Genomic DNA, 26,262 nt, shown 5'->3' with positions numbered 1-26,262 from the left:
GCACTCCAGGGACCCTCTACAAATATCCGGGCACTCCAGGGACTCTACAAATATCAGGACACTCCAGGATCCCTCTGCAAATATCAGGACACTCCAGGGTCCCTCTGCAAATATCTGGGCACTCCAGGGACCATCTACAAATATCAGGGCACTCCAGGGACCCTCTACAAATATCAGGACACTCCAGGGTCCCTCTGCAAATATCAGGACACTCCAGGGACCCTCTACAAATATCAGGGCACTCCAGGGACCCTCTACAAATATCAGGACACTCCAGGGACCCTCTACAAATATCAGGATACTCCAGGGACTCTCTACAAATATCAGGGCACTCCAGGGACCCTCTACAAATATCAGGGCACTCCAGGAACCCATTACAAATATCAGGACACTCCAGCGACCCTCTACAAATATCAGGATACTCCAGGGACTCTCTACAAATATCAGGGCACTCCACGGACCCTCTACCAATATCAGGGCACTCCAGGAACCCATTACAAATATCAGGACACTCCAGCGACCCTCTACAAATATCAGGATACTCCAGGGACTCTCTACAAATATCAGGGCACTCCACGGACCCTCAACAAATATCAGGGCACTGCAGGGACCCTCTACAAATATCAGGGCACTCCAGGAACCCTGTACAAATATCAGGACAGTCCAGGGACCCTCTACAAATATCAGGGCACTCCAGGGACCCTCTACAAACATCAGGACACTCCAGGGACCCTCTACAAATATCCGGGCTTGCCAGGGTCCATCTGCAAATATCAGGGCACTGCAGGGACCCTCTACAAATATCAGGGCACTGCAGGGACCCTCTACAAATATCAGGATACTCCAGGGACTCTCTACAAATATCAGGGCACTCCAGGGACCCTCTACAAATATCAGCACACTCCAGGGACCATCTACAAATATCAGGGCACTCCAGGGACCCTCTACAAATATCAGGGCACTCCAGCGACCCTCTACAAATATCAGGGCACTCCAGGGACCCTCTACAAATATCAGGACCCTCCAGGGACACTACAAATATCAGGACACTCCAGGGACCATCTACAAATATCAGGACACTCCAGGGTCCCTCTGCAAATATCAGGGCACTCCAGGGACCCTCTACAAATATCAGGACCCTCCAGGGACCCTCTACAAATATCAGGACACTCCAGGGACCCTCTGAAAATATCAGGGCACGCCACGGACCCTCAACAAATATCAGGATACTCCAGGGACCCTCTACAAATATCATGACACTCCAGGGGCCCTTTACAGATATCAGGACACTCCAGGGACCCTCTACAAATATCAGGGCACTCCAGGGACCCTCTACAAATATAAGGGCACTCCAGGGACCCTCTACAAATATCAGGACAGTCCAGGGACCCTCTACAAATATCAGGACACTCCAGGGACCCTCTACAAATATCAGGACACTCCAGGGACCCTCTACAAATATCAGGACACTCCAGGGACCCTCTACAAATATCAGGACTCTCCAGGGCCCCTCTACAAATATCAGAACACTCCAGGGACCCTCTACAAATATCAGGACAGTCCAGGGACCCTCTACAAATATCAGGACACTCCAGGGACCCTCTACAAATATCAGGGCACTCCAGGGACCCTCTACAAATATCAGGGCATTCCAGGGACCCTCCACAAATATCAGGGCACTCCACGGACCCTCAACAAATATCAGGGCATTCCAGGGACCCTCTGAAAATATCTGGGCACTCCACGGACCCTCAACAAATATCAGGGCACTCCAGGGGCCCTTTACAAATATCAGGACACTCCAGGGACCCTCTACAAATATCAGGGCACTCCAGGGACTCTCTACAAATATCAGGACACTCCAGGGACCCTCTACAAATATCAGTGCACTCCAGGGACCCTCTACAAATATCAGGGCACTCCAGGGTCCCTCCACCAATATCAGGACACTCCAGGGACCCTCTACAAATATCAGGGCACTCCAGGGACCCTCTACAAATATCAGGGCTTGCCAGGGTCCATCTGCAAATATCAGGGCACTGCAGGGACCCTCTACAAATATCTGGGCACTCCAGGGACCATCTGAAAATATCAGGGCACTCCACGGACCCTCAACAAATATTAGGGCACTCCAGGGACCCTGTACAAATATCAGGACACTCCAGGGGCCCTTTACAAATATCAGGACACTCCAGGGGCCCTTCACAAATATCAGGGCACTCCAGGGAATCTCTACAAATATCAGGACACTCCAGGGACCCTCTACAAATATCAGGGCACTCCAGGGACCCTCTACAAATATCAGCACACTCCAGGGACCCTCTACAAATATCAGGGCACTCCAGGGACCCTCTACAAATATCAGGACACTCCAGGGACCCTCTACAAATATCAGGATACTCCAGGGACTCTCTACAAATATCAGGGCACTCCAGGGACCCTCTACAAATATCAGGGCACTCCAGGAACCCATTACAAATATCAGGACACTCCAGCGACCCTCTACAAATATCAGGATACTCCAGGGACTCTCTACAAATATCAGGGCACTCCACGGACCCTCTACAAATATCAGGGCACTCCAGGAACCCATTACAAATATCAGGACACTCCAGCGACCCTCTACAAATATCAGGATACTCCAGGGACTCTCTACAAATATCAGGGCACTCCACGGACCCTCAACAAATATCAGGGCACTGCAGGGACCCTCTACAAATATCAGGGCACTCCAGGAACCTTGTACAAATATCAGGACAGTCCAGGGACCCTCTACAAATATCAGGGCACTCCAGGGACCCTCTACAAACATCAGGACACTCCAGGGGCCCTTTACAAATATCAGGGCACTCCAGGGACCCTCTATAAATATCAGGACAGTCCAGGGACCCTCTACAAATATCAGGGCACTCCAGGGACCCTCTACAAACATCAGGACACTCCAGGGACCCTCTACAAATATCCGGGCTTGCCAGGGTCCATCTGCAAATATCAGGGCACTGCAGGGACCCTCTACAAATGTCAGGGCACTCCAGGAACCCTCTGCAAATATCAGGGCACTCCAGGGACCCTCAACAAATATCAGCACACTCCAGGGACCATCTACAAATATCAGGGCACTCCAGGGACCCTCTACAAATATCAGGACACTCCAGCGACCCTCTACAAATATCAGGGCACTGCAGGGACCCTCTACAAATATCAGGATACTCCAGGGACTCTCTACAAATATCAGGGCACTCCAGGGACCCTCTACAAATATCAGCACACTCCAGGGACCATCTACAAATATCAGGACACTCCAGGGACCATCTACAAATATCAGGACACTCCAGGGTCCCTCTGCAAATATCAGGGCACTCCAGGGACCATCTACAAATATCAGGACCCTCCAGGGACCCTCTACAAATATCAGGACACTCCAGGGACCCTCTGAAAATATCAGGGCACGCCACGGACCCTCAACAAATATCAGGATACTCCAGGGACCCTCTACAAATATCAGGACACTCCAGGGGCCCTTTACAGATATCAGGACACTCCAGGGACCCTCTACAAATATCAGGGCACTCCAGGGACCCTCTACAAATATCAGGACAGTCCAGGGGCCCTTTACAAATATCAGGGCACTCCAGGGACCCTCTACAAATGTCAGGGCACTCCAGGGACCCTCTACAAATATCAGGACACTCCAGGGACCCTCTACAAATATCAGGACACTCCAGGGACCCTCTACAAATATCAGGACTCTCCAGGGACCCTCTACAAATATCAGGATACTCCAGGGACCCTCTACAAATATCAGGGCACTCCACGGACCCTCAACAAATATCAGGGCATTCCAGGGACCCTCTGAAAATATCTGGGCACACCACGGACCCTCAACAAGTATCAGGGCACTCCAGGGGCCCTCTACAAATATCAGGACAGTCCAGGGACCCTCTACAAATATCAGGGCACTCCAGGGACCCTCTACAAACATCAGGACACTCCAGGGACCCTCTACAAATATCCGGGCTTGCCAGGGTCCATCTGCAAATATCAGCACACTCCAGGGACCATCTACAAATATCAGGGCACTCCAGGGACCCTCTACAAATATCAGAACACTCCAGGGACCCTCTACAAATATCAGGACTCTCCAGGGCCCCTCTACAAATATCAGAACACTCCAGGGACCCTCTACAAATATCAGGACACTCCAGGGACCCTCTACAAATATCAGGACACTCCAGGGACCCTCTACAAATATCAGGGCACTCCAGGGACCCTCTACAAATATCAGGGCATTCCAGGGACCCTCTACAAATATCAGGGCACTCCACGGACCCTCAACAAATATCAGGGCATTCCAGGGACCCTCTGAAAATATCTGGGCACTCCAGGGACCCTCTACAAATATCAGGGCACTCCAGGGGCCCTTTACAAATATCAGGGCACTCCAGGGACTCTCTACAAATATCAGGACACTCCAGGGACCCTCTACAAATATCAGTGCACTCCAGGGACCCTCTACAAATATCAGGACAGTCCAGGGACCCTCTACAAATATCAGGGCACTCCAGGGACCCTCTACAAACATCAGGACACTCCAGGGACCCTCTACAAATATCCGGGCTTGCCAGGGTCCATCTGCAAATATCAGGGCACTGCAGGGACCCTCTACAAATGTCAGGGCACTCCAGGAACCCTCTGCAAATATCAGGGCACTCCAGGGACCCTCAACAAATATCAGCACACTCCAGGGACCATCTACAAATATCAGGGCACTCCAGGGACCCTCTACAAATATCAGGACACTCCAGCGACCCTCTACAAATATCAGGGCACTGCAGGGACCCTCTACAAATATCAGGATACTCCAGGGACTCTCTACAAATATCAGGGCACTCCAGGGACCCTCTACAAATATCAGCACACTCCAGGGACCATCTACAAATATCAGGACACTCCAGGGACCATCTACAAATATCAGGACACTCCAGGGTCCCTCTGCAAATATCAGGGCACTCCAGGGACCATCTACAAATATCAGGACCCTCCAGGGACCCTCTACAAATATCAGGACACTCCAGGGACCCTCTGAAAATATCAGGGCACGCCACGGACCCTCAACAAATATCAGGATACTCCAGGGACCCTCTACAAATATCAGGACACTCCAGGGGCCCTTTACAGATATCAGGACACTCCAGGGACCCTCTACAAATATCAGGGCACTCCAGGGACCCTCTACAAATATCAGGACAGTCCAGGGGCCCTTTACAAATATCAGGGCACTCCAGGGACCCTCTACAAATGTCAGGGCACTCCAGGGACCCTCTACAAATATCAGGACACTCCAGGGACCCTCTACAAATATCAGGACTCTCCAGGGACCCTCTACAAATATCAGGATACTCCAGGGACCCTCTACAAATATCAGGGCACTCCACGGACCCTCAACAAATATCAGGGCATTCCAGGGACCCTCTGAAAATATCTGGGCACACCACGGACCCTCAACAAGTATCAGGGCACTCCAGGGGCCCTCTACAAATATCAGGACAGTCCAGGGACCCTCTACAAATATCAGGGCACTCCAGGGACCCTCTACAAACATCAGGACACTCCAGGGACCCTCTACAAATATCCGGGCTTGCCAGGGTCCATCTGCAAATATCAGCACACTCCAGGGACCATCTACAAATATCAGGGCACTCCAGGGACCCTCTACAAATATCAGAACACTCCAGGGACCCTCTACAAATATCAGGACTCTCCAGGGCCCCTCTACAAATATCAGAACACTCCAGGGACCCTCTACAAATATCAGGACACTCCAGGGACCCTCTACAAATATCAGGACACTCCAGGGACCCTCTACAAATATCAGGGCACTCCAGGGACCCTCTACAAATATCAGGGCATTCCAGGGACCCTCTACAAATATCAGGGCACTCCACGGACCCTCAACAAATATCAGGGCATTCCAGGGACCCTCTGAAAATATCTGGGCACTCCAGGGACCCTCTACAAATATCAGGGCACTCCAGGGGCCCTTTACAAATATCAGGGCACTCCAGGGACTCTCTACAAATATCAGGACACTCCAGGGACCCTCTACAAATATCAGTGCACTCCAGGGACCCTCTACAAATATCAGGGCACTCCAGGGTCCCTCCACCAATATCAGGACACTCCAGGGACCCTCTACAAATATCAGGGCACTCCAGGGACCCTCTACAAATATCAGGGCTTGCCAGGGTCCATCTGCAAATATCAGGGCACTGCAGGGACCCTCTACAAATATCTGGGCACTCCAGGGACCATCTGAAAATATCAGGGCACTCCACGGACCCTCAACAAATATTAGGGCACTCCAGGGACCCTGTACAAATATCAGGACACTCCAGGGGCCCTTTACAAATATCAGGACACTCCAGGGGCCCTTCACAAATATCAGGGCACTCCAGGGAATCTCTACAAATATCAGGACACTCCAGGGACCCTCTACAAATATCAGGGCACTCCAGGGACCCTCTACAAATATCAGGACACTCCAGGGACCCTCTACAAATATCAGGGCACTCCAGGAACCCATTACAAATATCAGGACACTCCAGCGACCCTCTACAAATATCAGGATACTCCAGGGACTCTCTACAAATATCAGGGCACTCCACGGACCCTCTACAAATATCAGGGCACTCCAGGAACCCATTACAAATATCAGGACACTCCAGCGACCCTCTACAAATATCAGGATACTCCAGGGACTCTCTACAAATATCAGGGCACTCCACGGACCCTCAACAAATATCAGGGCACTGCAGGGACCCTCTACGAATATCAGGGCACTCCAGGAACCCTGTACAAATATCAGGACAGTCCAGGGACCCTCTACAAACATCAGGACACTCCAGGGGCCCTTTACAAATATCAGGACACTCCAGGGACCCTCTACAAATATCAGGGCACTCCAGGGACCCTCTACAAATATCAGGACAGTCCAGGGACTCTCTACAAATATCAGGGCACTCCAGGGACCCTCTACAAACATCAGGACACTCCAGGGACCCTCTACAAATATCCGGGCTTGCCAGGGTCCATCTGCAAATATCAGGGCACTGCAGGGACCCTCTACAAATATCAGGGCACTCCAGGAACCCTCTGCAAATATCAGGGCACTCCAGGGACCCTCAACAAATATCAGCACACTCCAGGGTCCCTCTGCAAATATCAGGGCACTCCAGGGACCCTCTACAAATATCAGGACCCTCCAGGGACCCTCTACAAATATCAGGACACTCCAGGGACCCTCTGAAAATATCAGGGCACGCCACGGACCCTCAACAAATATCAGGATACTCCAGGGACCCTCTACAAATATCAGAATACTCCAGGGACCCTCTACAAATATCAGGACACTCCAGGGGCCCTTTACAGATATCAGGACACTCCAGGGACCCTCTACAAATATCAGGGCACTCCAGGGACCCTCTACAAATATCAGGACAGTCCAGGGGCCCTTTACAAATATCAGGGCACTCCAGGGACCCTCTACAAATGTCAGGGCACTCCAGGGACCCTCTACAAATATCAGGACAGTCCAGGGACCCTCTACAAATATCAGGACAGTCCAGGGACCCTCTACAAATATCAGGACACTCCAGGGACCCTCTACAAATATCAGGACACTCCAGGGACCCTCTACAAATATCAGGACACTCCAGGGACCCTCTACAAATATCAGGACACTCCAGGGACCCTCTACAAATATCAGGACTCTCCAGGGCCCCTCTACAAATATCAGAACACTCCAGGGACCCTCTACAAATATCAGGGCATTCCAGGGACCCTCTGAAAGTATCTGGGCACACCACGGACCCTCAACAAATATCAGGGCACTGCAGGGGCCCTCTACAAATATCAGGACAGTCCAGGGACCCTCTACAAATATCAGGGCACTCCAGGGACCCTCTGAAAATATCTGGGCACACCACGGACCCTCAACAAATATCAGGGCACTCCAGGGGCCCTCTACAAATATCAGGACAGTCCAGGGACCCTCTACAAATATCAGGGCACTCCAGGGACCCTCTACAAACATCAGGACACTCCAGGGACCCTCTACAAATATCCGGGCTTGCCAGGGTCCATCTGCAAATATCAGCACACTCCAGGGACCATCTACAAATATCAGGGCACTCCAGGGACCCTCTACAAATATCAGAACACTCCAGGGACCCTCTACAAATATCAGGACTCTCCAGGGCCCCTCTACAAATATCAGAACACTCCAGGGACCCTCTACAAATATCAGGACACTCCAGGGACCCTCTACAAATATCAGGGCATTCCAGGGACCCTCTGAAAATATCTGGGCACTCCAGGGACCCTCTACAAATATCAGGGCACTCCAGGGGCCCTTTACAAATATCAGGGCACTCCAGGGACTCTCTACAAATATCAGGACACTCCAGGGACCCTCTACAAATATCAGTGCACTCCAGGGACCCTCTACAAATATCAGGGCACTCCAGGGTCCCTCCACCAATATCAGGACACTCCAGGGACCCTCTACAAATATCAGGGCACTCCAGGGACCCTCTACAAATATCAGGGCTTGCCAGGGTCCATCTGCAAATATCAGGGCACTGCAGGGACCCTCTACAAATATCTGGGCACTCCAGGGACCATCTGAAAATATCAGGGCACTCCACGGACCCTCAACAAATATTAGGGCACTCCAGGGACCCTGTACAAATATCAGGACACTCCAGGGGCCCTTTACAAATATCAGGACACTCCAGGGAATCTCTACAAATATCAGGACACTCCAGGGACCCTCTACAAATATCAGGGCACTCCAGGGACCCTCTACAAATATCAGGACACTCCAGGGACCCTCTACAAATATCAGGGCACTCCAGGGACCCTCTACAAATATCAGGACACTCCAGGGACCCTCTACAAATATCAGGATACTCCAGGGACTCTCTACAAATATCAGGGCACTCCAGGGACCCTCTACAAATATCAGGGCACTCCAGGAACCCATTACAAATATCAGGACACTCCAGCGACCCTCTACAAATATCAGGATACTCCAGGGACTCTCTACAAATATCAGGGCACTCCACGGACCCTCTACAAATATCAGGGCACTCCAGGAACCCATTACAAATATCAGGACACTCCAGCGACCCTCTACAAATATCAGGATACTCCAGGGACTCTCTACAAATATCAGGGCACTCCACGGACCCTCAACAAATATCAGGGCACTGCAGGGACCCTCTACGAATATCAGGGCACTCCAGGAACCCTGTACAAATATCAGGACAGTCCAGGGACCCTCTACAAATATCAGGGCACTCCAGGGACCCTCTACAAACATCAGGACACTCCAGGGGCCCTTTACAAATATCAGGACACTCCAGGGACCCTCGACAAATATCAGGGCACTCCAGGGACCCTCTACAAATATCAGGACAGTCCAGGGACTCTCTACAAATATCAGGGCACTCCAGGGACCCTCTACAAACATCAGGACACTCCAGGGACCCTCTACAAATATCCGGGCTTGCCAGGGTCCATCTGCAAATATCAGGGCACTGCAGGGACCCTCTACAAATATCAGGGCACTCCAGGAACACTCTGCAAATATCAGGGCACTCCAGGGACCCTCAACAAATATCAGCACACTCCAGGGTCCCTCTGCAAATATCAGGGCACTCCAGGGACCCTCTACAAATATCAGGACCCTCCAGGGACCCTCTACAAATATCAGGACACTCCAGGGACCCTCTGAAAATATCAGGGCACGCCACGGACCCTCAACAAATATCAGGATACTCCAGGGACCCTCTACAAATATCAGGGCACTCCAGGGACCCTCTACAAATATCAGGACAGTCCAGGGGCCCTTTACAAATATCAGGGCACTCCAGGGACCCTCTACAAATGTCAGGGCACTCCAGGGACCCTCTACAAATATCAGGACAGTCCAGGGACCCTCTACAAATATCAGGACAGTCCAGGGACCCTCTACAAATATCAGGACACTCCAGGGACCCTCTACAAATATCAGGACACTCCAGGGACCCTCTACAAATATCAGGACACTCCAGGGACCCTCTACAAATATCAGGACTCTCCAGGGCCCCTCTACAAATATCAGAACACTCCAGGGACCCTCTACAAATATCAGGGCATTCCAGGGACCCTCTGAAAGTATCTGGGCACACCACGGACCCTCAACAAATATCAGGGCACTGCAGGGGCCCTCTACAAATATCAGGACAGTCCAGGGACCCTCTACAAATATCAGGGCACTCCAGGGACCCTCTACAAATATCAGCACACTCCAGGGACCATCTACAAATATCAGGGCACTCAAGGGACCCTCTACAAATATCAGGACCCTCCAGGGACCCTCTACAAATATCAGGACACTCCAGGGACCCTCTGAAAATATCAGGGCACGCCACGGACCCTCTACAAATATCAGGATACTCCAGGGACCCTCTACAAATATCAGGACACTCCAGGGGCCCTTTACAGATATCCGGACACTCCAGGGACCCTCTACAAATATCAGGGCACTCCAGGGACCCTGTACAAATATCAGGACACTCCAGGGGCCCTTTACAAATATCAGGACACTCCAGGGAATCTCTACAAATATCAGGACACTCCAGGGACCCTCTACAAATATCAGGGCACTCCAGGGACCCTCTACAAATATCAGGACACTCCAGGGACCCTCTACAAATATCAGGGCACTCCAGGGACCCTCTACAAATATCAGGACACTCCAGGGACCCTCTACAAATATCAGGATACTCCAGGGACTCTCTACAAATATCAGGGCACTCCAGGGACCCTCTACAAATATCAGGGCACTCCAGGAACCCATTACAAATATCAGGACACTCCAGCGACCCTCTACAAATATCAGGATACTCCAGGGACTCTCTACAAATATCAGGGCACTCCACGGACCCTCTACAAATATCAGGGCACTCCAGGAACCCATTACAAATATCAGGACACTCCAGCGACCCTCTACAAATATCAGGATACTCCAGGGACTCTCTACAAATATCAGGGCACTCCACGGACCCTCAACAAATATCAGGGCACTGCAGGGACCCTCTACGAATATCAGGGCACTCCAGGAACCCTGTACAAATATCAGGACAGTCCAGGGACCCTCTACAAATATCAGGGCACTCCAGGGACCCTCTACAAACATCAGGACACTCCAGGGGCCCTTTACAAATATCAGGACACTCCAGGGACCCTCGACAAATATCAGGGCACTCCAGGGACCCTCTACAAATATCAGGACAGTCCAGGGACTCTCTACAAATATCAGGGCACTCCAGGGACCCTCTACAAACATCAGGACACTCCAGGGACCCTCTACAAATATCCGGGCTTGCCAGGGTCCATCTGCAAATATCAGGGCACTGCAGGGACCCTCTACAAATATCAGGGCACTCCAGGAACACTCTGCAAATATCAGGGCACTCCAGGGACCCTCAACAAATATCAGCACACTCCAGGGTCCCTCTGCAAATATCAGGGCACTCCAGGGACCCTCTACAAATATCAGGACCCTCCAGGGACCCTCTACAAATATCAGGACACTCCAGGGACCCTCTGAAAATATCAGGGCACGCCACGGACCCTCAACAAATATCAGGATACTCCAGGGACCCTCTACAAATATCAGGGCACTCCAGGGACCCTCTACAAATATCAGGACAGTCCAGGGGCCCTTTACAAATATCAGGGCACTCCAGGGACCCTCTACAAATGTCAGGGCACTCCAGGGACCCTCTACAAATATCAGGACAGTCCAGGGACCCTCTACAAATATCAGGACAGTCCAGGGACCCTCTACAAATATCAGGACACTCCAGGGACCCTCTACAAATATCAGGACACTCCAGGGACCCTCTACAAATATCAGGACACTCCAGGGACCCTCTACAAATATCAGGACTCTCCAGGGCCCCTCTACAAATATCAGAACACTCCAGGGACCCTCTACAAATATCAGGGCATTCCAGGGACCCTCTGAAAGTATCTGGGCACACCACGGACCCTCAACAAATATCAGGGCACTGCAGGGGCCCTCTACAAATATCAGGACAGTCCAGGGACCCTCTACAAATATCAGGGCACTCCAGGGACCCTCTACAAATATCAGCACACTCCAGGGACCATCTACAAATATCAGGGCACTCAAGGGACCCTCTACAAATATCAGGACCCTCCAGGGACCCTCTACAAATATCAGGACACTCTGAAAATATCAGGGCACGCCACGGACCCTCTACAAATATCAGGATACTCCAGGGACCCTCTACAAATATCAGGACACTCCAGGGGCCCTTTACAGATATCCGGACACTCCAGGGACCCTCTACAAATATCAGGGCACTCCAGGGACCCTCTACAAATATCAGGACAGTCCAGGGGCCCTCTACAAATATCAGGACAGCCCAGGGACCCTCTACAAATATCAGGACAGTCCAGGGACCCTCTACAAATATCAGGACACTCCAGGGACCCTCTACAAATATCAGGACACTCCAGGGACCCTCTACAAATATCAGGGCACTCCAGGGACCCTCTACAAATATCAGGACTCTCCAGGGCCCCTCTACAAATATCAGAACACTCCAGGGACCCTCTACAAATATCAGGACACTCCAGGGACCCTCTACAAATATCAGGACACTCCAGGGACCCTCAACAAATATCAGGGCACTCCAGGGACCCTCTACAAATATCAGGGCATTCCAGGGACCCTCTACAAATATCAGGGCACTCCACGGACCCTCAACAAATATCAGGGCATTCCAGGGACCCTCTGAAAATATCTGGGCACTCCACGGACTCTCAACAAATATCAGGGCATTCCAGGGACCCTCTGAAAATATCTGGGCACTCCACGGACCCTCAACAAATATCAGGGCACTCCAGGGGCCCTTTACAAATATCAGGACAGTCCAGGGACCCTCTACAAATATCAGGGCACTCCAGGGACTCTCTACAAATATCAGGACACTCCAGGGACCCTCTACAAATATCAGTGCACTCCAGGGACCCTCTACAAATATCAGGGCACTCCAGGGTCCCTCTACCAATATCAGGACACTCCAGGGACCCTCTACAAATATCAGGGCACTCCAGGGACCCTCTACAAATATCAGGGCACTCCAGGGACCCTCTACAAATATTAGGGCACTCCAGGGTCCCTCTATGAATATCAGAGCACTCCAGGGACCCTCTACAAATGCCAGGGTCCATCTGCAAATATCAGGGCACTGCAGGGACCCTCTACAAATATCTGGGCACTCCAGGGACCATCTGAAAATATCAGGGCACTCCACGGACCCTCAACAAATATTAGGGCACTCCAGGGACCCTGTACAAATATCAGGACACTCCAGGGGCCCTTTACAAATATCAGGACACTCTAGGGGCCCTTCACAAATATCAGGGCACTCCAGGGAATCTCTACAAATATCAGGACACTCCAGGGACCCTCTACAAATATCAGGGCACTCCAGGGACCCTCTACAAATATCAGGGCACTCCAGGGACCCTCGACAAATATCAGGACACTCCAGAGACCCTCTACAAATATCAGGACACTCCAGAGACCCTCTACAAATATCAGGACACTCCAGGGACCCTCTACAAATATCAGGATACTCCAGGGACCCTCTACAAATATCAGGATACTCCAGGGACCCTCTACAAATATCAGGATACTCCAGGGACCCTCCACAAATATCAGGACACTCCAGGGACCCTCTACAAATATCAGGACACTCCAGGGACCCTCTACAAATATCGGGACACTCCAGGGACCCTCCACAAATATCGGGACACTCCAGGGACCCTCTACAAATATTAAGTAACTTTCCTGGAGTCTGGTGAATCAAATAACATTTGCATCACACAAGTGCCAGGCATTGACCATTTCCAACAAGCAAGAGTCTAACCACGTCCGCTTGATATTCAATGGCATTACCATCGTCGAATCCCCCACCATCAACATCCTGCGGGTTACCATTGGCCGGAAACTTAACTGGACCAGTCACATCAATACTGTGGCTACAAGAGCAGGTCACAGGCTGGGTATTCTGCGTCAAGTGATTCACCCCCTGACTCCCCAAAGCCTTTCCACCATCTACAAGGCATACGACAGGAGTGTGATGGAATACTCTGCACTTACCTGGATGAGTGTAGCTCCAACAACACTCAAGAAGCTGAACATCATCCAGGACCATTACCCCATGTATTCTGAGATGTGAAACATTATATCTGGTATTCTGAAGTGTGTACTATTACCACCGGTATCCTGAGATGTGTACCATTACCCCTAGTATTCTGAGACGTGTACCATTACCCCCGGTATTCTGAGATGTGTACCATTACCCCTAGCATTTTGAGATGTGTACCATTACCCCATGTATTTTGAGATGTGTACCGTTACCCCGGTATTCTGAGATGTGTACCATTACCCCATGTATTCTGAGATGTGTACAGTTACACCGGTATTTTGAGATGTGTACAGTTACACCGGTATTTTGAGATGTGTACCATTACCCCGGTATTTTGAGATGTGTACCGTTACCCCGGTATTTTGAGATGTGTACCATTACCCCGGTATTTTGAGATGTCTACCATTACCCCGGTATTTTGAGATGTCTACCATTACCCCTGGTATTCTGAGATGTGTACCAAATTTGCTGGAGTTCTTTGAGGATGTAACAAGCAGGGTGGACAAGGGCGAGCCAGTGGATGTGGTGTATTTGGATTTCCAGGAGGCATTCGATAAGGTACCACATAAAAGGTTACTGCATAAGATAAGAGCTCACGGAGTTGGGGGTAATATATTAACATGGATAGAGAATTGATTAACTAACAGAAAGCAGAGAGTCGGGATAAATGGGTCATTTTCTGGTTGACAAACGGTAACTAGTGGGGTGCCACAGGTATCGGTGCTCGGGCCTCAACTATTTACAATCTACATTAATGACTTGGATGAAGGGACCGAGTGTAATGTAGCCAAGTTTGCGGATGATATAAAGATGGGTGGGAAAGCAAGTTGTGCAGAGGGCTCAAAGAATCTGCAAAGGGATATAGACAGGCTAGGTGAGCAGGCAAACATTTGGCAGATGGAGTATAATGTGGGAAAGTGCGAGGTTATCCACTTTGGCATGAAAAATAAAAAAGCAAATTATTATTTAAATGGAGAGAGATTACAAAATGCTACAGTTCAGAGGGACCTGGGTGTCCTTGTGCATGAAACACAAAAAGTTAGCATGCAGGTACAGCAAGTAATCAAAAAGGCAAATGGAATGTTGGCCTTTATTTCAAGGGGGTTGGAGTATAAAAGCAGGGAAGTCCTGCTACAACTGTACATGGTATTGGTGAGGCCACACCTTGAGTACTGCGTACAGTTTTGGTCGCCTTATTTAAGGAAGGATATACTTACATTGGAGGCAGTTCAGAGACGATTCACTAGGTTAATTCCAGAGTTGAGGGTGTTAATTTATGAGGAAAGGTTGAGCAGGTTGGGCCTATACTCATTGGAATTTAGAAGAATGAGAGGTGATCTTATTGAAACATATAAGATGCTGAGGGGGCTCGGCAGGGTAGATGCAGAGAGGATGCTTCCCCTCGTGGGGAAATCTAGAACGCGGGGGCACAGTTTTAGAATAAAGAGTCGCCCTTTTAGAACTGAGACGAGGAGGAATTTCTTCTCTGAGGGTCATAAATCTGTGGAGTTCTCTGCCCCAGAGAGCTGTGGAGGCTGGGTCATTAAATACATTTAAGGTGGAGATAGACAGATTTTTGCAAGATAAGGGAGTGAAGGGTTATGGGGAGCGGGCAGGGAAGTGGCTTTGAGCCCAAGATCAGCCATGATCTTCTTGAATGGTGGAGCTGCCTCGAGGGGCCAAGTGGCCTATTCCTGCTCCTATTTCTTATGTTCTTATTGCCCCATGTATTCTGAGACGTGTACCATTACCCCGGTATTCTGAGATGTGTACCATTACCCCGGTATTCTGAGATGCGTACCATTACCCCGGTATTCTGAGATGTGTACCATTACCCCGGTATTCTGAGATGTGTACCATTACCCCGGTATTCTGAGACGTGTACCATTACCCCGGTATTCTGAGATGTGTACCATTACCCCGGTATTCTGAGATGTGTACCATTACCCCGGTATTCTGAGATGCGTACCATTACCCCGGTATTCTGAGATGTGTACCATTACCCCGGTATTCTGAGATGTGTACCATTACCCCAGGTATTCTGAGATGCGTACCATTACCCCGGTATTCTGAGATGTGTACCATTACCCCGGTATTCTGAGATGTGTACCATTACCCCAGGTATTCTGAGATGTGTACCATTACCCCGGTATTCTGAGATGTGTACCATTACCCCGGTATTCTGAGATGCGTACCATTACCCCGGTATTCTGAGATGTGTACCATTACCCCGGTATTCTGAGATGCGTACCATTACCCCGGTATTCTGAGATGTGTACCATTACCCCGGTATTCTGAGATGTGTACCATTACCCCAGGTATTCTGAGATGTGTACCATTACTCCGGTATTCTGAGATGTGTACCATTACCCCGGTATTCTGAGATGTGTACCATTACCCCAGGTATTCTGAGATGTGTACCATTACGCCTGGTATTCTGAGATGTGTACCATTACCCCTGGTATTATGAGATGTGTACCATTACCCCTTCTTGTGCTTGCTTTCAGATTTGGTCAGAGATTGGGAAAGGATTTTTGGATGGCTCTCTTGATAAAATCTCTCCCAGGAAAGAATATTACGAAGAGGGTAATTTAGCACTGTGGTAGTGCTTTTTAATGGAACGTTGTATAAGTCGTCACTGAAACATGAACCAGAGCTTCCAACTACTGGTCTCAGCTTTGATCCCTGTCATCTCGCTTCAATTGACCTCGGCATCTCTGGGTTCGAGAGAGGGGATATCATTCTGGGATCCCCACCCAGACTCCTACCTCGCGACTTCTGCTGGTGTGCGTGTGTGCTTGCGAGAAAGTGATTCTTCTTGTGGTTGAATATCCTGCCTAGGTTCACAGAGTGAGCTACCTAAAGACACTCAGCACCTGCAGATCCACACACCAACCGCCTTCAGGAGAGCAGAGAAGTGGCACAGTAGATTTGCACACTGACCCTTCAACTCTCAGATCTGGGTTTCGATCTGATTTGATTGGGAGTTTGCCATGCTGTGAGGGCTCAATGTGAAACTCAGTGTAGTAGGAATGGTGAGTGAACCAGACAACATACAGGGAATGAAAGTGATAGTAACACAGTAACAGTTTCAGGCAGTAGAATACCTTCAGTCCATCTAGCCCAACTGTCCACAGTATTCCCTTGGGTCATTGCGTATAACCCTAAATCCCATTTGTTGACAAGAACCTCTCTGGTTCGTTCTTGAAACCAATGTTTCTTGTTCTACCACCCATGCTGATAATCTGTTACTTTGTAACTATTTTCTTTTATTGTGCTTAATTTGTAAATATGACCCCTTGCTTTAATTCTGTACACAGCAGACAAGTTTACTGGGATCCAATTTGTCCAAACTTTTCATAATTTTGAACACTTCTATCATATCCCCTAGATTAGAGATTACACAAACTAGGGTTGTGTTCCCTGGAATTTAGAAGGTTATGAGGTGATCTGATCGAAGTTTTTCCAGATATGAGGGGGAGTTGATCGGCTAGATGGAGAGAAACTATTTCATCTGGTTGAGGAGTCTAGGACAAGGGGACATAGTCTAAAAATTAGAGCCAGACCTTTCAGGAGTGAAGTTTGGAAACACTTCTACACACAAAGTGTGGTAGAAGTTTGAAACTCTCTTCCACAAACGGCAGTTGATGCTAGGTCATTTGTTAATTTTAAAGCTGAGATTGACAGATTTTTGTTAACTTAAAGGATATTGGGCAATGGTGGGTATATGGAGTTAGGTCATAGGTCAGCCATGATCTCATTGAATGGTGGAATAGGCTTGAGGTCTAAATGGCCTCCTCCTGTTCCTTTGTTCCCCTCTGTCTTCTCTTTTCAAGAGAGAGAGGACCCAGGGTATTCAATCTGTCCTTGTATGTCATTCCCTCAAGTTCTGGGATTAATCATGTAGCACTTCCCTATACCCCCTTCAATAACTAAATATCATCCTTAGGAGTAGAAGCTACAGAAGGTTTCTATTCAACATGATCTGAGATTCAGAAATACCAAGGAGCAGCAACATGGTATATAATTTTAAAAGGGTTAACTTAAAATAACGAATGAACTTGCATTTACATAGAGCCTTTCACAACCTCAGGACGTCCCAAAAAGCTTCACAGCCAATGAAGTATTTTTGAATTGTAGTCACTGTTCTAATGTAGGGAAACAGCTTAAGCTAATTAATTGGAAGGTTTTGTTAAACATTTCAATAGAGCACAAGTGGAGCTTCTTTCATCTGAGGCGATAACTCCGGGACTACGCAATGAGTTGGACAAAATTTATAAGTGGGCAGGACAATGGGAGATGAAATTTCACACAGACAATTTACTGAATATAGGCAGGAATAATGGGCAACACACGTATTCCATGAATGGTGTTTAAATAGCTACGGGTGTGGTTGAAAGAGCCCTAGGAGTTTTAGCAGACTTGAAGCTCAACATATCCAACCAGTGCAGAGCAACAATCAGTAAAGCCAATAGGATGTTGAACTCCAGAGCCAAAATAGTTAGAGAATCATGATCAAAGCGCACAGTGCCCTGGTCAGATCTCACCTTGGGTACTGTCCAGTTTTGATCACACAAGGCATAAGGGAGACATTCAGTCACAGGAAGCAGTGCAGAGAGGAGCCAGGAGGCTGCTTCCTAGTGTTAGAGGGTCTGAGTTATGAGACTGGAGAACCCTGGGCTTTCCAACCTGGGAATGAGGCACCTGAGAGGTGATCTTATAGAGGAATGCTTGACAGTAAATGACATGGAAAAAGGTAAACCTGAAATATTACTTCAGACTAATCATCAGAACATTACTATATAAGTTAAAATAGCAAGAATAGGGCAAGGGGACAAAGGTTCAAACTAATAAAAGGAAGATTTTGGACTGGTATTAGTAAATTTTTCTTCACACAGAGAGTGATCAACAGTTAGAATGGACTCGAAATGGAGGTGAAAACCCTTGAATCATTTGGAAAAAAGTTGGATGCTACGATGGGGTGGGATTGTAGGCTCTAGATGGATGAACTAAAAAGGGCCGAATGGCCTTCCTCATCCATATCCATCTTGTGATCCTGTATGTGGAGGGAACTGTGCTCTGTCTCAAGCCTGTGTTGCGTTGTGTTCTGTCTAGTTGAGCATTCCCAGGTCCAATGAAGATAGAATTCAAGGAGGTTAGTCTGGGTGGAGTGGGCTGGTTGACCACCTGTCCTGGGACATTTATTGACCAGCTATACACGAGTGCAACACATCCAATTGCATAAATGCAAGGTGGGCTCCTTCTGCATGCACAGGGGTTTATAGCACAGGGTTTGAAATGGCAACTTTTTCTGTGTTGGTATTACTGAGCCACCAGCTCTCAAAGTGGACTGTCAGGTACACAACTGGAGGCAACGAAGAGAAACCTGGCTTGTCTCAGTTCCAAGTTTAGGAATTTTTGTGGAGACAGTGAGTGCTCCTTTTACCTCTCTCTCTGTTACTACAACTTTGCAGTGTTTTCAAGTCAATCCCTTCATGCTACCAGTCTTTATTGGTGCATTAAAATATTCTAACTTTAAAAAAAAATTGTTCTCAGAATGTGGCCGACACTGGCAAGGCCGCATTTACTGCTCATCCCTAGTTGTTCTGAGAGCATCAAAAGCCAACCACATAGTGTAGGACTGGTGTCACATTTGGCCAGACTGGGTATAGGAGTAGCAGGTTCCCTGAAGAACATTAGTGAGCCAGTTGGGTTTGCACAACAATCCAATTGCAGGGAGCAGATTGAGGAAAATAGCAAAAGTGACGAAGGAGGTATTAAATTGCATGTTCGTCGGTGTCCATAATGTAACTAATAAGGTTGGTGAGCTGCAGGCACAAGTTGCCGCATGGGATTATGACGTGGTTGCATTAACAGAGACATGGCTCAAACAAGGCCAGGAATGGGTTCTTAATATTCCTGGTTACCAAGTACTCAGAAATGATAGAGAAGGAAAAAGAGGAGGGGTGTGGCAATATTGATTAAGGATGTGTAAATAGAAAGGATATACGAGATAGTTCTAGGATCTAGTCTATTTACAAAAGCAAAATACTGCTGATGCTGGAAATCTGAAATAAAAACAGAAAATGCTGGAAATACTCAGCAGGTCAGGCAGCATCTGTGGAGAGAGAAACTGAGTTAACGTTTCCGGTCGATGGCCTTTCATCAGAACTGGAAAAAGTTAGAGATGTAACAGGTTTTGAGCAAGTACAGAGGCTGGGAAAGGGGGAGGGTAGGAAAGAACAAAAGGGAAGGTCTGTGATAGGGTGGAAGACAGGAGAGATTAAATGACAAAAGGGATGATGGTGCAAGGCGAAAGAAACAAAAGATGGGTCTAGAGGAGGAGTAAATGGGAATATCTGAATCATCAGCAACAGCTGCTGCCCGAAACAATGGGGGCAGAGGTTACAATGGGGGCAGAGGTTACAATGGGGGCAGAGGTTATGATCTGAAATTGTTGAGTCCAGAAGGCTATAAAGTGCCTAATAGAACGATGAAGTGCTGTTCCTCGAGCTTGTGTTGATTATTATTGGGACCGTGTAGGAGGCCAAGGACGGGTCAGAGTGGGAGTGGGGCGGAGAATTAATTTAACATGAGTTAAGGAACAGAGGGGGAACTGTTACATTGCTGGGAGTTTTTTTTTATAGCGTTCCAAACCGTGAGAAGAAGATAGAAGTTGATAAAGTGGTTAAAAAGGCATATGGGTTTATAAATAGAGGCATAGAATATAAAAGCAAACGATCATGCTAGAACTTTATAAATCACTCGTTAGGCCTCTGCTGGAGTATTGTGGGCAATTCTGGGCACTACACTTCAGTAAAGATGTAAAGACCTTAGAAAGGGTACAGAGGAGGTTTACCAGGATGTTACCAGGGATGAGGGACTTTAGTTATGAGGAGAGGTTGGAAAGTTAGGATTGTTCTCCTTGGAACAGAGAAGGTTGAAAGGTAACCTAACAGGTTTTCAAGATGATGAGAGGTTTTGATAGAGTAACTAGAGATAAACAAACTATTCCCTCTGGTGAGTGGGTCAATAAGTAGAGGTCATAGATTCAAAATCATTGGCAAAAGATCTGAAGAGGAGATGAGAAATTTTTTCACCCAGAGTTGTTGGGATCTGGAACACTGTACCTGAAAAGGTGGTGGAAGCTGATTCCATAAATAATTTTAAAAGGGAGTTGGACGGGTACTTGAGGATGAGGAACTGACAGTTACAGACAAAAAGCGGGGGTGTGGGGCTAAGCAAGACTGCTCTTTCAAAGAGCCAGCACAGGCACGATGGGCCGAATGGCCTCCTTCTGTGCTGTAAGTTTCTATGATTCTATGAAATCCGGCAGCTTTCATGGCCACTTTTTCTGGTGCCAGCCCACAGATTACCAGATTTATTGAGGTCAATTTCACAACTTTCCACAGTGGCGGTGGGATTTGAACTCACAAGCTTGGGGTCACTAGTCCAGTACCATAACCGTAACCTTGTAACGCAAAGTAACATAAGGTTTGTGCTGCCGCCTTCACCTTCACCATGAGATTGGGCACTGTCAAACATTCTGTAATTGGATGGGTATCATTGACAATGAAACCTGTGTATTAACAACAGAGCAGTACAACTCTGTCACCCCCACCTGCCATCTCTCTGAGCATAAATTGTAGGGCAGACCAAACAAGGCGAAAGGGGATCGAATGCAGGAGAATCAATATCTGATTCAGATTATTGTGCTGGTGACTTCCTGTAAATCTCTTGGACTCTAGACTTCTATTGATTGCACTGTCAGTGGCTGGTGTCAGGCAGGAATTGAAATTGAAAGGAACCCGGGGCACTGAGAATTCTTCATATTGATTTCATTACTGGGCTGTGCTGCATGGGTCACAATGTCTACTCTTGGAAAATTATTTATTTTTATTATCTTTTTTTACTTGGGCCCCCTGTTTCCTCTCCTTCCCCCGAAGGTGCTGACTTTTGCACAGGTATTTAGTGTCTTTCACCTGTGAGTCTAGGCAGCAGGGTATCTGACTGTGGGAGGGGAAAGTTATCACAGCCAAGCCTGATCGTGTCGCACACATGCACTTCCCAACAGGAGCCACCGAGTAACGCTCGTGAGATTTCATCCCCCCCTCCTCTCCCAACTCATGACATTGAGATGCTCTTCTGCCTCAACTAATACAGCATATTACCAGGGATTGACCCTGGGATCTTCTGGTATATGTGACTTACTACCATGCCATGTTGTGCGGTTATTAACTGGGCCCTCATCGAGTCCTGGAACAACTCAGCAGTTTTGAGGAGGGTAGAAATGTTTCAAATCCCAAGATCAAAATTTCACAGAAAGAAATCTTAAAACACAAGGGGCTGATGTTTGTCCACTGGTGGAACAGTTAAGAACTGAGCGAGAAAGTGCCAACAGCACTCATCTCTCTCAAGTCAACTCATTTGCATACATTCCCACAAATCCAGAGGCAGATTTGGGTGGGAGTAGGGAGCACACTGCCACTTGAAATGGAAGATGGATTAGATACGTAAGTGTAATTTGAAGGGTTGGGCAAAATTTAAAGGGGGATGGGTGCTACAGTAGAATGGCAAAAAATACTGAAAGGCCTTTTAGAAAGGCTCAATATTCAGAAGGGACGGGAAAGGATTGAGGCTGGAGCTAACCAGTACTGCCGCTGGCTGTGTAGAGCACTGTGATGCATGTCAGTAGCCGTAGATGGCACAACTCGGCATCTTGCTCTCTGCTGATCTGACCCCCGCGAAGACTCATGCTGGACCACTTGAGCCTGCGTGCCCTATAGACAGGGGTGAGCAGCCCTTGCTTTGGCCAACAGATAATGTCTCTCAAGGCAGCTTAGAATGGCTCTTCAGAAGCACCTCACTGACGGTATGTCACGCTTTACATGGAACTGCACGAGGAACAGGCTGGCAGGGTGATCATCAGCCAGCAAAGCCTGATTGGCTGCACCCGCCCAGATAGCACCAACAGATTTTGCAAGCTATGTCCTTGCTGAGTTTGGTGGATCAGGCTCCAGGGGATAAATGGCCTCCTGCTGTTCCCATATTCCTGTATTCTCTGGGCAACACCTCTTGTCCTGGCTTACATTCTCTTTCAATGTTACAATTCACAAGATAATTGTAAGTGAGGAAGGCCATTTGACCCATTTCAATTCATTTATCCAGAAAGACACCAAAATCCCCCCCCCCGCCCCATTACTATACCAATTTTTTTTAATGATTCCAAGCATTCTGCCTCCATCAGTCTTAACTTTTTTAATATTTTAATTCATTCTCGGGATGCTGGCAAGGCAGGAATTTATTACGCTTCCCGAACAACTGAGTGGCTTGCTGGGCCACTTCAGAGGGCAGTTAAGAGTAGACCATGTTGGTGTGGGGCTGGAGTCACATATAGGACCCGACTGGGTAAAGACAGCAGGTTTCCTTCCCTAAAGGGACATTAGTGAACTCGTTGGGTTTGACAGTCCGACAGTTTCATAGTCACTTTTTAATTTAAATTCCTTTATAAACTGAATTCAAATTCTCAGACTGCCATGAATTTGAACACCTATTCTTTGAACTACTAGTCCACTAACATAACCGCTACACTACTGGGAGCCCATTCCATGTGCTGAGCACTCTATGGAAAAACTTCCTGACATCACTACTTTACTTTATTGAACTGATGTCTCCTTGTCCCCGCTTCACAATTTATTTAATGTTCATGTAACCTGAAATCTGAAATTATCCAATTTTTCTGTTGAGGTTGGTGTGGATTTTATTTTTTTGAACATGTTCTCTCCCCAGCCCTCAGAGAAATGGAAGCCACACTGAAGAAAGTGGTGAAGGAGCGGAAGGGGAAAAACAACAGTCGGCAAGAGTTCGTGGACTCCTTACTGCAGGGTGACCTCAGTGAGAAGCAGGTACAGGTGGCTGGGCGGCCTGTGATTGTGGTGGTGCAGGCTGCAAGTGTGACTGTAGCTGGGCGGGCTGTGAGTGTGACTGTACCTGAGCTGTGAGTGTGACTGTACCTGGGTGGCAAGTGTGTGACTACCTGGGCGACCTGTGAGTGTGATTGTGGCGGTGCAGGCTGCAAATGTGACTGTAGCTGGGCGGGCTGTGAGTGTGCAACTGTAGCTGGGCGGCCTGTGAATGTGTGACTGTAGCTGGGTGGGCTGTGAGTGTGTGAAGTAATAGGCACAGACCCACATCTTATCACTGTGTATGGGGAAGTAATAGGCAGAGACCCATGTCCTGTCACCTTCACTGCCAGCCTGGATTACAAGCTCATGTCCTGGGATGGCTCAGAGGCAATTGTCCTACCAGCTGAGCCCAACTGACACCTTGGACTCCCATACCTATAAGACCATCTCCACTGGCTACCTGTGGCCCTATATTCTGATGGTTGCTGCACCAAATCCCTGAACCGGTAGAGTTAGTCCTGCTATAAGCTCCAAACTTGTCCCTGTATGGGGATTGTAGTGTAATCTTTGTTTGTTTCCCTAGGTGCTGGAGGACAGTATGATCTTCTCACTGGCCGGATGTGTGATCACAGCAAATCGTAAGTACAGCTTCATTTAAACACAACAGCAGTGGGAGTCGCTCACACCTGATCCCAAGTGCCATTCTGCCAAAAAAATCACAACTTGCATTTATATAGCACCTTTAACGTAGTAAAATGTCCCAAGGTGCTTCACAGCAACCGATTGTAATAATTTTTTTTATATAAGAGTATTCATATATTTCCCTCCTTAGTCGGTGAGAATCTCTGTCCCTTAAGGGAAGTGGGTACTTTCTGCTGGCGCGCCGAGTAATCCCGGTTTGTTAATCACTGAACTTTAGTTGTCATTTCTTTCTCAAATTCTTTTTATTTATCTTATATTTTAACAATTATCCTACACAATTTTAGATAGTCAATTAAATGTGGTGACTTGGTTATTACAGAACACACAATTACAGACTATATGACAATACTCGCAAGCCCGTGACAATGAGTAGGTTTTTGGTTCTAGCTATGCTCCTCTCTGGATTACACTGGATGTTCTGTTTTCTCTTTCACTCTGCTCCCCTCATTTACTCTGATGCCATCCCTTCCCCTCCCCCCCCCGCCCCCCCACCCGAGCTCCTCGCCTCCCCCGAGCTCCTCGACCCCCACCCTCCCCCGAATTCCTCGCACCCCACACTCCCCCGAACTCCTCCTCCCCCGAGCTCCTCGCCCCCCCAACCTCCCCCGATCTCCTCGCCCCCCCACCCTCCCCCGATCTCCTCGCCCCCCCACCTCCCCCGATCTCCTCGCCCCCCCACCCCCCACGAGCTCCTCGCCCCCCCACCCCCCCCGAGCTCCTCGCCCCCCCACCCCCCCGAGCTCCTCGCCCCCCCCACCCCCCCCGAGCTCCTCGCCCCCCCAACCTCCCCCGATCTCCTCGCCCCCCCACCCTCCCCCGAACTCCTCCCCCCCACCTCCCCCGATCTCCTCGCCCCCCACCCTCCCCCGAACTCCTCCCCCCCACCTCCCTCGATCTCCTCGCTCCTCGCCCCCCCATCCTCCCCGATCTCCTCGCCCCCCACCCTCCCCCGAACTCCTCCCCCCCACCTCCCCCGATCTCCTCGCCCCCCACCCTCCCCCGAACTCCCGCCCCCCCACCCTCCCCCGAGCTCCTCGCCCCCCACCCCCCCGAGCTCCTCGCCCCCCCCACCTCCCCCGAGCTCCTCGCCCCCCCACCTCCCCCGAGCTCCTCGCCCCCCCACCTCCCCCGAGCTCCTCGCCCCCCCACCTCCCCTGAGCTCCTCGCCTCCCTTCCCCCGAGCTCCTCGCCCCTCCCCCCCGAGCTCCTCGCCCCTCCCCCCGAGCTCCTCACCCCTCCCCCCGAGCTCCTCGCCTCCTCCCCCCCCGAGCTCCTCGCCCCTCCCCCCGAGCTCCTCGCCCCTCCCCCCGAGCTCCTCGCCCCTCCCCCCGAGCTCCTCGCCCCCTCCCCCCGAGCTCCTC

At 49.2% G+C, this 26,262-nt stretch overlaps 1 protein-coding gene across 1 annotated transcript in view; it reads left to right on the top strand.

Annotated features, from left to right (window-relative positions):
• LOC147081523 (cytochrome P450 20A1-like) overlaps positions 1–25,428 on the top strand; it is a 46,128-nt gene extending 20,700 nt beyond the window's left edge. The window contains exons 6-8 of the mRNA XM_085980784.1: positions 16,802–16,880; positions 24,084–24,199; positions 24,783–25,428. Of these exons, the coding sequence (XP_085836910.1) occupies positions 16,802–16,880; positions 24,084–24,199; positions 24,783–24,857 (270 nt within the window). The 3' untranslated portion in view covers positions 24,858–25,428. The remainder of the gene's footprint in view (positions 1–16,801; positions 16,881–24,083; positions 24,200–24,782) is intronic.
• Positions 25,429–26,262: the final 834 nt, after the last annotated feature.

Source organism: Somniosus microcephalus, unplaced genomic scaffold, assembly GCF_052327205.1.
Source record: "Somniosus microcephalus isolate GS21.2 unplaced genomic scaffold, FLI_Smic_1.0 scaffold539, whole genome shotgun sequence".
NCBI lineage: Eukaryota > Metazoa > Chordata > Chondrichthyes > Squaliformes > Somniosidae > Somniosus > Somniosus microcephalus.
This window is presented reverse-complemented; position numbering and strand designations above follow the sequence as displayed.